The 15,366-nt window shown below is 31.4% G+C and overlaps 1 protein-coding gene and 1 long non-coding RNA gene across 2 annotated transcripts; one reads left to right on the top strand and one right to left on the bottom strand.

The window, feature by feature from the left end:
• Positions 1-1,603: 1,603 nt before the first annotated feature.
• LOC108478745 (uncharacterized) lies at positions 1,604-2,637 on the bottom strand. The gene is made up of 2 exons (XR_001870343.2): positions 2,037-2,637; positions 1,604-1,907 (listed from the first exon to the last, which is right to left on the bottom strand). It is a non-coding gene; the product is annotated as an uncharacterized LOC108478745 (long non-coding RNA).
• A 4,510-nt stretch (positions 2,638-7,147) lies between these two features.
• Positions 7,148-10,339, top strand: LOC108478452 (microtubule-destabilizing protein 60-like). The gene is made up of 8 exons (XM_017780911.2): positions 7,148-8,258; positions 8,349-8,394; positions 8,753-8,842; positions 8,917-9,036; positions 9,117-9,215; positions 9,332-9,391; positions 9,499-9,593; positions 10,020-10,339. The coding sequence occupies exons 1-8, from the start codon at positions 7,357-7,359 to the stop codon at positions 10,150-10,152; spliced, it is 1,545 nt and encodes a 514-aa protein (XP_017636400.1). The 5' UTR covers positions 7,148-7,356; the 3' UTR covers positions 10,153-10,339.
• Positions 10,340-15,366: the final 5,027 nt, after the last annotated feature.

Below are 15,366 nucleotides of genomic sequence, written 5' to 3' on the forward strand. Positions count from 1 at the left end.
AGGGTAAAAATAGGAATAAAATAAAGTCAAAGGACCAAATTGCGATGCTTTGAAACTAGCAAGGACTAAATGGGATAATATCCCTAGTCCTTATGTGTTGTGTTTTGACTAACAAAGCCCTGGGTTAAATTAAAAATAAAATAAAATTAAAGAGGAGAATTTGAAGAAAAATAAAAAGGAAAATGGGATCAAAATGAAAACCCAAAAAAGTGAAAGGGTTCGAAGACATAAATAGCCCAATCTCTGAAAACATGCGGATCCTTTAATTGGGTCAGGTCATACGCGGGTTGAAGCCTGATACGGCGTCGTTTTGAGGCCACTGAAACAGACCCTAAACGACGTCGTTTACTTCACATATAAAAGTCAATTTTTTTTTTAAATTTCATTCCATTCGGGTTTTCAAAAAAAATTTGAGAGAAAAGCTTTGGATTCTCTCTGGGGAGGGGTCACGATTTTCGGCCACAAGTCCGACCATCATACCGACATCGTCTACCGTACGGTGGCCGAAAAATTAAAAAGGTAATTTTTTTTATTTTTTATATTTATATATATAAATACACGTATATATTGTTTTTAAAAGATAAAATAGGGAAAACATGTATACAATCGAAAAGAAAAGAAAGAAAAAAAAATAAATAGCAATAACCTTTTTTTTTTCTCTAAATCTCTTTGTGGATTTGCTATTCGTGTTTTTTTAATCTCCTTTTTGTATTGATTCTCTCTAAAAAAAATTGCATTTTTCTTCTGGCTATATATAGCCGAATACATGTCATCATTTCTTTTTGTTCGCTTCTCTTGTCTGCCCTTGCGTGTTCTTGCATTTTGCTGTGTTCTTACTCGTGGATTGTTTTGCAGGGCTGAAGAAGGTCGACGGGCGAAGGCTTCCATTTTGGTGCAAGGCAACAATCCTTGGACGGTGGACACGCTGACGGAGGCACGTGGGGTGCGGCACTCGAGAGAGAGCTAGGATTAGGCTTGGCTGAAATTTGGATTAGGCATTGGGCCATCCAAGTTTGGGCTTAGTTAGGTTTAAGTTGAGTAATTTAGGCCTACTAGTTGTTTGCAATTTGGATATTAGACTTATTAATTTTTGAATTTTATTATTATTGGGTTTTCTAACAGGCCGGGCAAATTTGGGCCCGTACACACATATCAGTCAATTCAATATGATAAATCGAGCTTGCTACTTAAGTAAGTGAACATAACATTCAATCATCATTAATAGGATGAATTCAATTATCAAATCATTATACTTTTCACAATAACCATATATACATTTAATGAAATGTACTTTTTATGATTATGCAGAATGTAACATGCAATTATCGTTTAACATTTCATTTAACAATTGATAATCCTACCCTCGAGCACTAAATCACATCAAAATAGGGAGATACCCAGAACCCCCTCCTCCAAACACATCAAATTGTGAACTTAATACCACAAGCATTCCTTTGGTGCAGATAAAAGCTTTCATTTGGCTGATTTACATTTCCAAACATGCAACACACTTTTCTTTACCATCGCACGTAGACTCATTTCATGCAGAGACTTACTCATGGCAGACTCAACATACTTTCACACACATTCATCAATCTCATGCTTTCTTCACACATTCATCAAGCATATACTTCTTTTCATAATGGAGGCATATCATCAAGCAACACTTGCAAGTTCATCGTATACAGAATCAACATATTGCTTACTTTCTCGTTTCACAGATCAGATATTTAGTATAAAAGATATTAATATACAAACATACATATAAGAGTCAGTTTAGAGATTCATAACACTCTCACGAGTTTCTCACGATATACTTACAAGAAGTTCACAAGGTGCTCAAAAATTACTCACTTTAGCAGCTCCAAATACCGTATCTGGGCTTCCACCGAGTATATCAACAACCCCTAAACGATAAATCACATAAACTCATCAAGATCTATCCATTTAACTGACCGCTTTCCAGAATCACATTGCAAAACTTTAACATACTTGCTGTTCTTGAGCAGCATAGCATGTAAGATCGTAAGGCTTACCTTAATAAGGGGCATCTCCAAGCTTGGATCCATTTTCCCAACTTCTGCTTAAAGGATAAGAGAATTTTTTCCTCTTATTTTCCTCTTATTTCATCCTTATATAACCAGAGACTACTTCTTAAGAAAGTAAAGGAATAGTTCCCTTTTCTTACCTGGGTTACATAGATATTTTTCCTTGCTCCTTTAGATGGTTGACACGCTTCTCAATCCTTGTGATTCACTAGATAGATGCATGAAAGTTGTAAAGAGGTATGTACGAAAATACATTCATACACATGATATACCTTTGGGTCTTAACCCATCATTCATTAGGTCGTAGTTGATAGTTCAGCTAGTCGCACTTGGCACATCATGTATTCTTCGTGGCAATCCTATTATCTGAGTCTCCTCATTACCTTGCCAAGCTTTCTTTTCTTTTGCTTCATTCCCATCTAAGGGAATTTTGTATCATATTTCAATATTAGTTACGTGCCCACGTACATGTCAAGAGTATTAGTGGGGTGAACAACATTTAATTTATAAATTTCAGAGCTTGCCCATATACCGAGTGTTACCCTACCTTGACCTCATCTAATCATTGGGCCTCAAATTTAAATCAAAGTGCCCTAAATTCCTTTTAGCCTCTTTCTCTGAAGAAGAAGAGATAGAAAAGATATTTTCCTTTTAACCTATTCTAAACTCTTGACTTAACCCAAGTTCTTATTGGAACTTGACAAACGTCACATCAGTCATTTGGTGGTTTTATCTAAATCTTACAAAGAAACTAATCAAGTGTTTTCATTTGGTTCTTAACTATTTTTGTTCACATTTAGTTAATCCCTAACTATCATTTCCTTATAACTTAACTGGCTCAATGCAAACATAATAGGGTGTTCTATACTGCTGACGTAAACTTACATCACGGGGTTCATTTCCCTAATACTTATAAAAAAAATCTAAATTTTATTCTTTTTTCTTCTAACCTTATTTTTTGGATGTGATATAGGATTGTTGTCAATGTAGGAAGACGTGAGCTCGAATGCCTTAAAACGCATTATCCTGTTTGAAAAGGATTATATATAATTTTAAACATTATATCAAAATGTACAAATATAATCAAAACCTAAAATAAAATTATTCAAAAACAATTAAATTTAATAGTTTTCAAAATAGCTCAACAACCATATCAAATTAACACTTGAGTTTAAATATATTAATTAATTTCACATTTATTCAAATTTTATTATAAATTATCACTTATATAACAAACGACATCAATGCTAATAATAATGTTTGATATAAGATGCAAAAGATTAATAAATTTAAATATATAAATACAATGATTAAAAATATTAAATGTATTTTAATTGTTTATTATTGTATTTTTATTTTTTAAGTTGATATAATATAAGAGTTGACTTGTGACAATAACTTAATTAATGACTTATTAATATATACAAATAATATGAATGAAAAATTTATATAAAAATATTAAAATGAAGTTTTAATATTACATTTGGTTACTATTTTAATAATATGAGTAAAAACTTATTTAACATATATGTTCTACAATAGTTAAACATAAAATAAAAATAATTAGTACAAATTTAAACATGCAATTAAAAATATGAGTAAAAACTCTTGTAAAAAATATAACCTCTTCAAAATAAGCGAAAAATTTTCAATCCCTTTACCACAAAGTCATGTAAGTGGCTAAAAGTTATCAATTGTGATTAGTTTATAGTTAACCAATTACTAAAACATGTGAAAAAAATAATACTACAACCGGACATAGCATAATTGAAGTGGTAAAGAAAAGATTTTATATATGTTAGTAGCATGTGTTTAAATTTCACCACATACAGAGGCAGATACAGGGGGAGCTAGTAGGGGCCTTGGCCACCTTAAAAAGAAAATTTTCTATTTAATCCATTGAATTTTTTTTTTAAATTTTAAATTAACGAAGGTAAAATTGTATTTTGGCCCCCTAAAATTATAAAAATTCTATTTAATCTTTTAAAAATTATAAAAATATAAACTATAAAAAAATAAAATTTCATTCGGCCTCCTAAAAATTTGTTCTGGCTTCGCCCTGACCACATGCAATTTTTTACCAATTTTATTGAAAATATAAAAATAAGAAAGTACTCTCATAATAATATAATATATTTGTACATATGAGAGTATTTTTATAATTTTCTTAATCCAGTTCATGATTGGTGACCCCTGACATCCACTAAATCAAGGTTTAAAACTAGTAGTATAGGTATATACAAATAACTTGAGTTAAAATTTTTGAGTAATAGTATTGAAATTAAACTTTAATTGAAGCGGTAAAGAATTTTTTTTTTTATAGATACTAGTAATATGGGCTCAAATATCATCATATGCAAATATTTTACTGATTTTATTAAAAATAGAAATAGACAAAAATTCCCTCATACAATATAATTTATTTATGCATAAAAGGTTATTTTAATAATTTTTGTAATTGTTGGTGACCGTTTAACTCATGATACCTGTAGGACCCAAATTTTGCCCGGGCCCAACAAGCAGAGCCCAAAACATCAAATAAGTTAACAGTCTAATTAGCACCTCACTAAACCAACCACTAAACCAACCACTAACTCCATCATCCCACTTGTCACTAGCTCCATCACCCCACTTGCCTGCAAAAATAAAGAGACAATCAGTTGTAAAATTTGACTATAAAAGCCATTTAAAACTATTGTAAATGAGGTTCTGTTTTTTTGGAGAAAAAGGAGAGAGATTCAAATACAAGAAAAAGAGAGACTTTCAATACAAGAAATACACGAGATTAATCAAAAATCAAAGTAAAAGAGGTGTTTTTTTCCGTCTATTCTCGTTTTAAGTTATTTGTTTGTCTTATTTTATCTTTCAATTTTATTTTTTTTTTTACATACGAAAGTAAAAATAAAGGGGAAGAAACTTACCCATTTTGAAATTGCCGAAAAAAGGGTTTTTTTAGGTTCAGCCGCCGTGTACGGTGGCGCTAACAGCGGCACGTGGAGGTCCGGTGACCAGAGCAAGGCTGAACCGATGATTTAAAAGAGAGAGAAATAGTGTTATTTTTAATATTATTATTATTTTTTATTACTTTTACTATTATTCTATAGACTAATACTATTTCTTTTTTATTATTAGTAGTAGTAACGTAATAGTATTTTTATTATTTTATTATTATTTTTACCTTTTTATTACTATTATTATTAACCTATTATTATTATTTTTATTAATATAGTGTCATTTTCTTTTTTTATATTGTTATTATTAGCACGTATATTATTATTATTAATGTATCATTGTTATTTTCTATTTTATTATTACTTTTATTTCTATTGTTTCTATTATTATTATTTTCATTACTTCCATTATTACTATTATTTTCTTTTATCATTATTGTTTCCTATTATTATAAGTATACTATTATTACTATTTTTATTTTATTATTATCATTATTAACATATCATTTCGATTTTTATCATTAATATATTATCATGCTTATTAATATTTCATTATTATTTTCTACTTTATCACTGTATTATTGCTATTATTATTGTACTATTACCAAACTAATCAATTTATATTATTATTATTATTATTATATTATATTATTTTCCTTTTGTATTTATTTATTCATTTTATTTTCATTTTTTACAAATTTCTATTTTATTTGTTTATTTCAGATTTTTACATAATATCTATTTCCAACTCTTATACAAATTATTTATTTTAAATGTATTTACTGTTTATTTTGAACTTTTCTTCATGTGATTTATTTTACTTTTTTATATGTATATACATTAACTATTTTAGATTTTGTCATATATTATTATTTTTTAAAAATCATTTTGTATAGTATTGATTTTTAGATTCTTTTCTCACATTATTATTTTGAACTTATTTATTATCATTTTCAAATTGTTTTTACACTCTATTTCGATTTGCTTTGTTTTTTAATTTGTTATATATGGCTTTTAATTCATTTGTCTTTGATTATCATATTAGTTTGTAAATAATGTATATTAGGTGACCATCACAAATTGTTTTATTAGTGCATTCGATATTGTTTACGTAGCAATTGCATTCGCATATCATGGTTTCAAAGTAAAAAAATACACCTCTTGGACTTGATATTATTATTCAAAAGTTTTCGAAAATAAGGCAATATTTCCTGTTTAGAAATTCGAGAAATCATGGCCTCACGTGCTGGGTTTCGATTTACCGTTTGAACAAAAAACTGAATATCCTTTTAAAATTTCAATGCATGAATTTCGGAAATCATGAGATGATCTTGGTTTCGAGGGTTTGAATTGTCATATCCTAACGTAGTGGATGTGATATTTTATTCCTTCGGAACAATAGAATCTTAGATATTCAAACACTTTTAAATGGGATTGTATTTCTAAAATCATTTCAAATTTTCGACATTAGGACATTAATTAATCGATTAAGTACCAATTTTGGGCGTTACGAGGGTGTTAATCCTTCCTCGTACGTAACTGACTCCTGAACCCGTTTTCTTGACTTTCGAAGGCCAAAACTAATATTTTAATAAATTAAAACGTTTTATTAAGTGATCCAATCACACCTAAACCAAAAGGATTGGTGACAACTCCATTTTTCGTTTTAAACTTGACCCCTTTTTCAAAATAAAATTGTTTCGACAATACCAATTCAATTAAGATTTGAATATTAGTATAATATATAAATAATGTGGGTGAAAATTTTTGAATAAAAATATTGAAATGTATAAAAATATTAAAATTAAGCTTTGATTGAAGTGGTAAAAAAATTATAGATGCTAATTGTATGGATTCAAACACTATATACAAATTTTTTACTAGTTTTATTCAAAATATAAAACTGTAAAAATATTTTTGTATAAACATCAGCGAAACAAATTCATGGAATGTTCCAAAAAAAGCAACCCAAATCTAAACCCAAAAGAACTCCATTGTAATTTTCCCAAACAATCAAGGGTCTATATGATCTGTCTTCTCCATTCATAACGGTTATTAATCAAAGCAAATCCCAATTATTTCTCTAAAAATATCATAATCAAACGCTTTATAAATAAATTCCTGATTTTCAAACAGTTAATCCGGCGGCCTCCATTCAACCCCCAAAACTAGCCGTTACGTAGAGCGTCACAAAGCTTCTAACGTTCATTTTTCTTCTTCTTCTTTTTATTGATTTTTATTTTCCTCTTTCACCAAAATCGAAGCTCCAGTTTTCCATCAACTATAAACCAATACCCAGTTTTTATTTTCCAGTTTTAGTCTATTCCTTGAAAGATTTCTTCAGTTTTTTTTGCTCAATGGAGGTTGCAAAGAATTCCAAACTGGGAACTCCTATGAAAGACACAGAAAGGAATTCTCGATCAAAAACCCCAAAGGGTTCAAAATTTTCTGAGAATTCAAATCCAAATATTTCTGGTTCAACTTCTCCAATAACAAAATCTTCAAAATCCCAGAAATATTCTTCCAAGAATCCAGTTATCTATTCACCAAGTAACAAGCTTAGGGAAAGAAAGTTTGTAGTGGCTAAGAAGAACTCGAAGAAAGTAAGGTCTAATTCGAATCCAACGACGGTTGGGCTTAATTGCAAATGTGAAGAGAACCTTGGTGGGAATTCAAAGAAGTGTTTATGTGTTGCTTATGAGAATCTGAGAGCATCTCAAGAAGAGTTTTTCAGGAACAAGGTTGAACCTGAAGCAGAAGAAGAGGGTAAAGAGACGAGAGATTTGATTGAGAATCTTAGAGAAGGGTATGGATCAGATAATCAAGAGATTGAAAACTTGAGTCAACCAGGTAGTTCTACTATTAAGAGAAGGAGAGATAAGTTGATGGAAGAAGCAAGGAATAGTGTTCCTGAATGTGGAAAGGTTTTGCATTTGGTTAAGGCTTTTGAGAGGCTTCTTTCGATACCGGATTCAAAGGAATCAGATAAGGAGGAAGATGATGAAAAGGAACCAAAAGAAGACAAGAATGATGATGATAACAACAGGAAGAAACCACTGAAATGGGCGTTACCTGGATTGCAAACAATAAACTTGACTGAGGTTGACGCTGAGAATGAAGATGAGACCAAGGATTCTTCATCATCATCATCTTCTTCTTCTCCTTCATTTTGTCCATCAGATTTTGTTTTGACTGCCGAGAATCTTGGTTTGGATCCATGTTTCTCAGTTTCTTCTTCATGGGATAGCAGCCAAGGAAGGTCAGTGAAGCAACTGAATTATAATTGATTAGTTTACCACCTGCAAACATTTGTTTCTTCTCTGATTCCTGGTTTTCCTTAATTTTGCAGTATTTCAAGTAGGACCTCTAATGGAGGTCGAAGAAGCCGAAGAAATGTAAGTAATCGTTCACTTAAATGCTAATATATTTTCACCCTTTTTTTCACACTGAACTTTAAAAGTAGGATTCAGCCATTCAGGGTAAAAAACCATTTTTTGGACTAGGTAATGTTAAAGCAGTTAATTATAGTAAATATAAGCAAACATTGATCTAAATCAAGGTTAATGCTGATGTCTCAAAGTGCAAAACATAGAACTTAGTCTTTAGTCCTCTTTTATATAGTTATAATTGTTCATAAATATAGATATAATTGTCTATACTTGGGACATGTCACATACCACAGATTATAAAACTAAGCAAATATAAATGTTTATTTTCTGCATTTTGGCTTATGAATTTTGTATTGAATTTTAGAGCTCTGAGTCTGTTGGGACAATTGGTGGGAGGAGATGGAAAAAGCAGCTTAAACCAACTTCCTTAAAACCATTCAAGCTAAGAACTGAGGTACAATTACATCTTTTGGACTTGAGTTTCTATTAAACAGTCTATTGAAGTGATTCTTATATCTAGATTTACAGCAAAGGGGGAAAGCCAAGGAAGAAGAGTTCATGCAGAAGGTTCAAGAAATGATGGTAGAACAAGAGAAGCAGCGGATTCCGATTGCTCAAGGCCTCCCATGGACAACCGATGAACCGGAGGTCTGAACGACCTTCTATACACTTCAAATTAATAACAAATTAGTGAGTCTTTCTCATCAATGTAACTGTGTTTAATGCAGATCTTGATCAAACCTCCTGTTAAAGTGAACACAAGACCAGTAGATTTAAGATTGCATAGTGATGTACGAGCGGAGGAGCGCGCGGAGTTTGATCATCAGGTTCTTTTTAATTACTACTGTCTGACTGGTAGTATATATTTTGCTTGTCATTAATGTTTTGAAGTGTTATATAATGTGTTTGAGGCACTAAAATTATGTATTGCTTTTGTTTGAAGGTAGCTGAGAAGATGAGTCTAGTAGAGCAATATAAAATGGAAAGGGAGAGACAGCAAAAGGTAAATGATCTTTAACAAAAATATGCATGATTTAGGTGTTTGTTTAAGGGGAAAGACAATAAATACTTCTAAATTGAGGTTTTCTTTTTTTTATTTTTTTGTTGCAGATGGCAGAAGAAGAAGAAATAAAGATGCTTAGGAAGGAGCTCATTCCAAAAGCACAACCTATGCCTTACTTTGATAGGCCTTTTATTCCTAGAAGGTAAAAGATACTTTGCCCGAGTTCAACATTGCTCCAAAAAATATTTTAAAAATAATTTCTTTTTGCCAAAAGTAAAATTTTAACTTTGTATCAAAAGTAATTTTTTTTTTTTTTCAAAAGTACTTTTAAAAAATATTGTTAAACTAGCAGCTATACTCTGACTCAAGTAGGGCGAAGAATAGTACTTAGGGGCTAGAAATAAATAATAAATTTTTAAGATTAAAATATAATTTTATAATTATGATCTCTCTTATCTTCAGACTCAAGGATGAAAGCTAAATGTAGGATTGACACTATACGGGATTCTTTTTTCCATATATATTGAGGATCAAACCTCATCTCCCATACACCGCTATTCTGGATTATTTTTTTCCATATATTTTGACGATCAAACCTCATCCCCATGCTCATTTTTTGTTGTTTAAGGTCATCAAAGAATCCAACTATACCGAGGGAGCCAAAGTTCCACATTCCACAGCATAAGAAGATAAAATGCTTCGTGTCATGGAATGACATGAGCCCATACACTTTCCAAGGGAATGAAGGAAGGGAAATATAGTGGTTTTTTTTTCCTTTTTAAAAAAAAAGTGATTCTTTCATTTGTTATTTCATTACAAAATATTGTCAATCCTTCTCTCCCTCTGAATATTGTGTACATAAGCAACCAAATTAGTTGCAGTAATCATTTTGTTTGGTGGAAGTGAAGTTTCTCTTTCTAATGAGCAGCTAAATTTGTGGATTAAAAAGCCTTGCATAAGAGAGCCACCTGCATTCATTTTTGCTGCATTGTGCTATCACCATCCATTGGGTCGAAAGATCTGATTGTTCATTGGATGTGAGAAATAAGTAACATAATCTAACTATTATATTATGACAAAAAAAAAAAAAAAGGGAAAAGAAAAATGAAGGCGGGCAACCTTGCTGGCTCTTCCCATCCATGGAGTCTGCAGTCGACATCTGAAATGAATTAAATCGAATTCTGCAAAAAGCTGGCCCAAACTATTGTGTTGCTTCTTGCAAATGAAAACCAAAAGCTATCCCATCCTTTACAGGAAGTAAAGCATATTTCATGTTCAACTGTTTACTTTGTTGAAAAACATCATAATAAAATAATTAGTTATTATAGTGATGAATATCACTACTATAAATAAAATGTTAAAATTTTATCTAGCTCAATCTAGATAAAAATGTTAAAACTCAATTTAGTCTGGCTTAATTTTATTAAATTTTTTATATTTCCCCAATAAATAGGAATTTTTTAAATATATATATATATATATATATATATATATATATACTTAAATAACTCTAAACTAAATACAATTTTAGCAAGCAAATACTTTTAGAAAAATTAATAATAAAAAAGTTATACAATATCTAAAAATAACAATAAAATAGTAAAATATAATAGTGAAATGATAGCAAAATAATGAAAAATTAATGGCAAAATAATTTTTTTTTTTGCAAATTCAGGTCGGACCCTAAGACCCAATTCATTTAAAACATAGACATTATTTTATTATCCAAACTTATTTTTCGAAAATATATTTTTACACAAAAAAATAATAATTTAAAAAGTAAATGCAAAAGTATAGCATGTCCTACACCCCCACAAAGAAAAGGCTTACCCACGCTTCTCTTAGTCTCTATCTTGGAGTTATTTGCCTTTCAATTCAGCTATGTGACTCTTTACAAATTGTAAATAACCCATTTGGTGTTTGGGGGTGTGTTTTTATTGTACGCGAATTTATGGAAAAGGTTTTATCGAATGGGTATTTAGCTTTTGAATTCATGGTGTTTTCAGTTGTTGGGCAACCACATTTCTATCGGCCTGACCTCATGATGGAGTTCCCTAAACACATGGTTTGTTGATCTAATTCGTTTTATAGGCTACAACTACTTTCTTCTTCCTTGTCAATTTTGTCCTTCGTTACCATTGCCTCTTTTGCTTGGGATTCAAGAAATGCATTACATTCTACCATACAAACTTAACAGAGTAGGCCACAAGAGCCAAACAAAATACGCCATAAGGGGAACATACAGAGTACGCCATAAAGGCAACATACAGAATATGCCACAAAGGCGACATACATAATCACGTGTTTATTAGACTTTCACAGAAGGTGCCATGGTTTCTCCTTCATGGATACATAAATTTCATGTACTGTGATCTACCAATCCAGTCTTCATCTTACTGGAGGCTACACCATGAACATTCATACAGTGATTGTAACACCCCTAACCCATATTCGTTGTCGAAATAAGGTTATAGAGCATTACCAGAGTTTACAGAACAAATTTAATTAATTCATGTCTTTACTATTCATATATGAAACAATTCATAATTCAATCATATTGTCCCTTAAATGGACTCTCGCAGTCCTATTTATACATTAGAAACAAGTTAGGACTAAATAGAGAACTCAGATAATTTTTCGCGAAATTTCAAATTTTAGCTTAGGTGTAGGGAACACACGCCCGTGGGGTCAGGCCATGTGACACACCTGTATCTTAGGCCATGTGGGCATTACATGTGAGGCATATGGCCATGTCCCAGCTCGTGCTCAAATTAGGATAGCTACTGACTTGGGTCACACGGCCAGCCACACGTCCATGTGCTAAGCTGTGTGAACAATTAATTTTCAAAAATTAGGTGCAGGATTCACACGACTAAGGCATATGCCCGTGTGTTAGGCCGTATGGTTCATACGCCTGAGACACATGCATGTGTCTTTGCCGGTGTGACCAATCCTGAGCATTCTGTTTCTCAATTTTTAGGATGCAAGGGACACACGGCTAAACCACACGCCTGTGGGCATGGCCGTGTGTCACACACGGTTGAGACACACCCCCATGTGTCTGCCCGTATGGACAGAATAAGACCATTTTCCAAGCCTTATTTCTCACCCTTTTTACCTTGCACCTACAACAATACTTCAATATATTCATCAACCAATTCAAGGCATATAAATCAATATAATGATCAAGTTTTATGCATGACACATTTACTCATGCTTTCAAGTATCATCTTTACATTAAAATTATATACTTACCCAAACTTAATTGCATCTAATATATTAAATCAAACACATTCATATACTAATTAAAATAAATCTCATGCATAAGTATGCAGCAAATTTACTACCACTAGCCATTCCAATGGCTAGTTACAACCAAAACATTTACATACCCGTATTTATACCAAAACGAGCTGGAGGATAATGTGATGATGCTCTGACCAATCTCTAACCTTTACGAGCTTCTGATTACTATAAAACAGAGGAAAATAAAACAGAGTAAGCATTTCTTTCTTAGTAAGTTCGTATAACAGGAATTTAACTTACCATGTATTTACATTTAAGATTATCATAAAAAACATGCATCCAACATAGATACTCATCATATATACTCATCTCAATGTTTGGACAATTGCTAATCATATATACTCATCAAAATAGTTAGTCATGTAATTAACATGAATTTCAAGAAAACAGAGATGAGCTCATCAAACATAGATTTACAAGTATTCCAGAAATTTTCGAGATATAATCCATTTAGTTTTTATATTTTTCTCACATTGGAAATTTTGTCCGTTGAATTATTGAAATGTCGATGGATACCCAGGTAGTATACTCGAGGTATACAACTAAATAATCTGTCAACTCATGTTCAGGGGTACCCATAAGGGCACATAATTAGGAAGCACACTCTCGAGTCATATACCAGGATGCTCATGTGAGCCATGTAACAGGAAGCTTATCCGGGCTAAATCAAGAAACTCATAAAAGTTTAGATCAGGAAGCTTATTGAGCTTAACAGGTAACTCTGAAGAGTTATTAACAGGGAGCTCCGGATAGCATAATAGGAAGTTTCAAGCGAGCCATATCAGGAAGCTCATAAGAGCTTATATCAAGAGGCTCATGAAGAGCTGCGTTTGTGTCCGCAATAAATGCTGGATCACAATCGATCGAATCATGTAACAGGATGCTCATAAAGAGCTGCGGTAGTGCGCAACACATGCAGGATCATTACTGATCAGGATGCTCGCAAGAACCATGTAACAAGAATGCTCGAGAAGGCTTTTAACAGGATGCTCGTCTGAGCTATAATGTCCGCAACATATGCAGGACTATGATTAATACAGAAAAATACTATATCCATCGCATTTCATTATTCAAACATAATTTATCATTTATCGAGCAATATCAGGCATGTGATTAATTTCATACATTAAACATTTGTGAAATTCACATAAATACAACATTCAATTCAAACATATTAATACACATAATTAAGTTACACGAACTTACCTCGTTACTTGTTCGTATACAGAAATCTACTAATCTAGCACTTTTTCTTTTCATCGATCTAACTTCGTATTTGAGTTTTCCGAATCTAATCTATTTCATACTCAATTGAACTTAATTCACTTAGGCACAATTACTATTTTGCCCTTATACTTTTTTGTAAATGACAATTTTGTCCCTAGGCTCGAAGAATAAAATTCATGCAATTTAATCCTTATTCCAAGCCTAACTGATTTTTACATGTCTTAATAACTGCCCATGAATTTCACAAAAATCAGAATTTTTCCATGGGTTTTACAATTTTTCAATTTATTCCCTAAATAACAATTTCATGAAAATTCTCTTTGTAAAAGTTGTTTATCTATTAACAACCTTTCATTTTCTACCATAAATTTCAAAATTTCAGCATCTACATCCATGGAAAAATTTCTATACTTTGATATCTTTACAAATTAATCCCCAAAATAGATAGATTAAGCTATTTCGAACTCGAAAATATAAAAATTACTAAAAATGGGACAAGAAAACTTACCTAATCAAGCCAAGAAAGTTTGCTTGAACATTTTTCTCTTTCCTAGGGTTTCCATGTTTTAATTTGGGAAAGATGATGAAAATAAGATGATATTTTCTATTTAATTTTATTATCATCTTTTAATTTTCCACTTTCCAATTTTGTCATTTTCTCTTTTTTTTTTTAAAAATTTCCATGGATGATTCACCAAAAATATCTACTAACTTTTCTTAATGGTCTAATTACTATATAAGGACCTCAAGTTTTGAATTCCATAGTTATTTGATATTTATAACTACTAGAACTAAACTTTTGCATTTTATGCAATTTGATCCTTTCCAGAATTAAACATGAAATTGGTAAAATTTTCTTAATGAATTTTTATACGCCATTTCTATCATAATGCAATTCATGCAATAATATTAAAATAAATTTTCTTTCTGACTCGGATTTTTGGTCCTAAAACCACTGTTTCGATTTCACTGAAAATGGGCTGTTACAATGATATATTGCCATGGGTCTCAATCACATTGATACATGCACCGGAATGATTGAAGTGCACTCGAGCTCATCAAGTGGACCAAACTCCAAGCTGCCTGTTTCAAAAGAGGATCCAATTGAATTTTCCATCAAGCCTATAACGTGTGTTAGATCTAAGAAGCTTAAAAGGCAACGATGGGCCTGATTCAACAAATTTGAGCGAACATGAGAAGTCCAATTCCTATTGGACTCAAGATAACGTTCCAAGTCCATGCAACGTTTTGTATGTGGAAATTTGTTTAATTTGAACTAATGTTTCAGTTTTAATTATGTTTGTGTTTGTTTTGCATTATTAAGTGTTTTGTCAGATGAATGCATCTTTGATTAATGTCTTGGATTAATACATTTGCATCTTTAGAAACTTGCATTAAATGTCTTGTTTATTAAATACATCTTTGTTTAATGTTTTGAATTA

Source organism: Gossypium arboreum, chromosome 12 (assembly GCF_025698485.1).
Source record: "Gossypium arboreum isolate Shixiya-1 chromosome 12, ASM2569848v2, whole genome shotgun sequence".
NCBI classification, from domain to species: Eukaryota; Viridiplantae; Streptophyta; class Magnoliopsida; order Malvales; family Malvaceae; genus Gossypium; species Gossypium arboreum.

What these genes read in the sequence shown, in the direction of transcription:
- LOC108478452 (XM_017780911.2), top strand. Translation starts at nt 7,357, where the DNA reads ATGGAGGTTGCAAAGAATTCCAAACTGGGAACTCCTATGAAAGACACA. An exon ending in GTCGAAGAAGCCGAAGAAAT is followed by an intron (nt 8,395 to 8,752) that starts GTAAGTAATCGT and finishes ATTGAATTTTAG; the next exon opens with AGCTCTGAGTCTGTTGGGAC. An exon ending in GCGCGGAGTTTGATCATCAG is followed by an intron (nt 9,216 to 9,331) that starts GTTCTTTTTAAT and finishes TTTTGTTTGAAG; the next exon opens with GTAGCTGAGAAGATGAGTCT.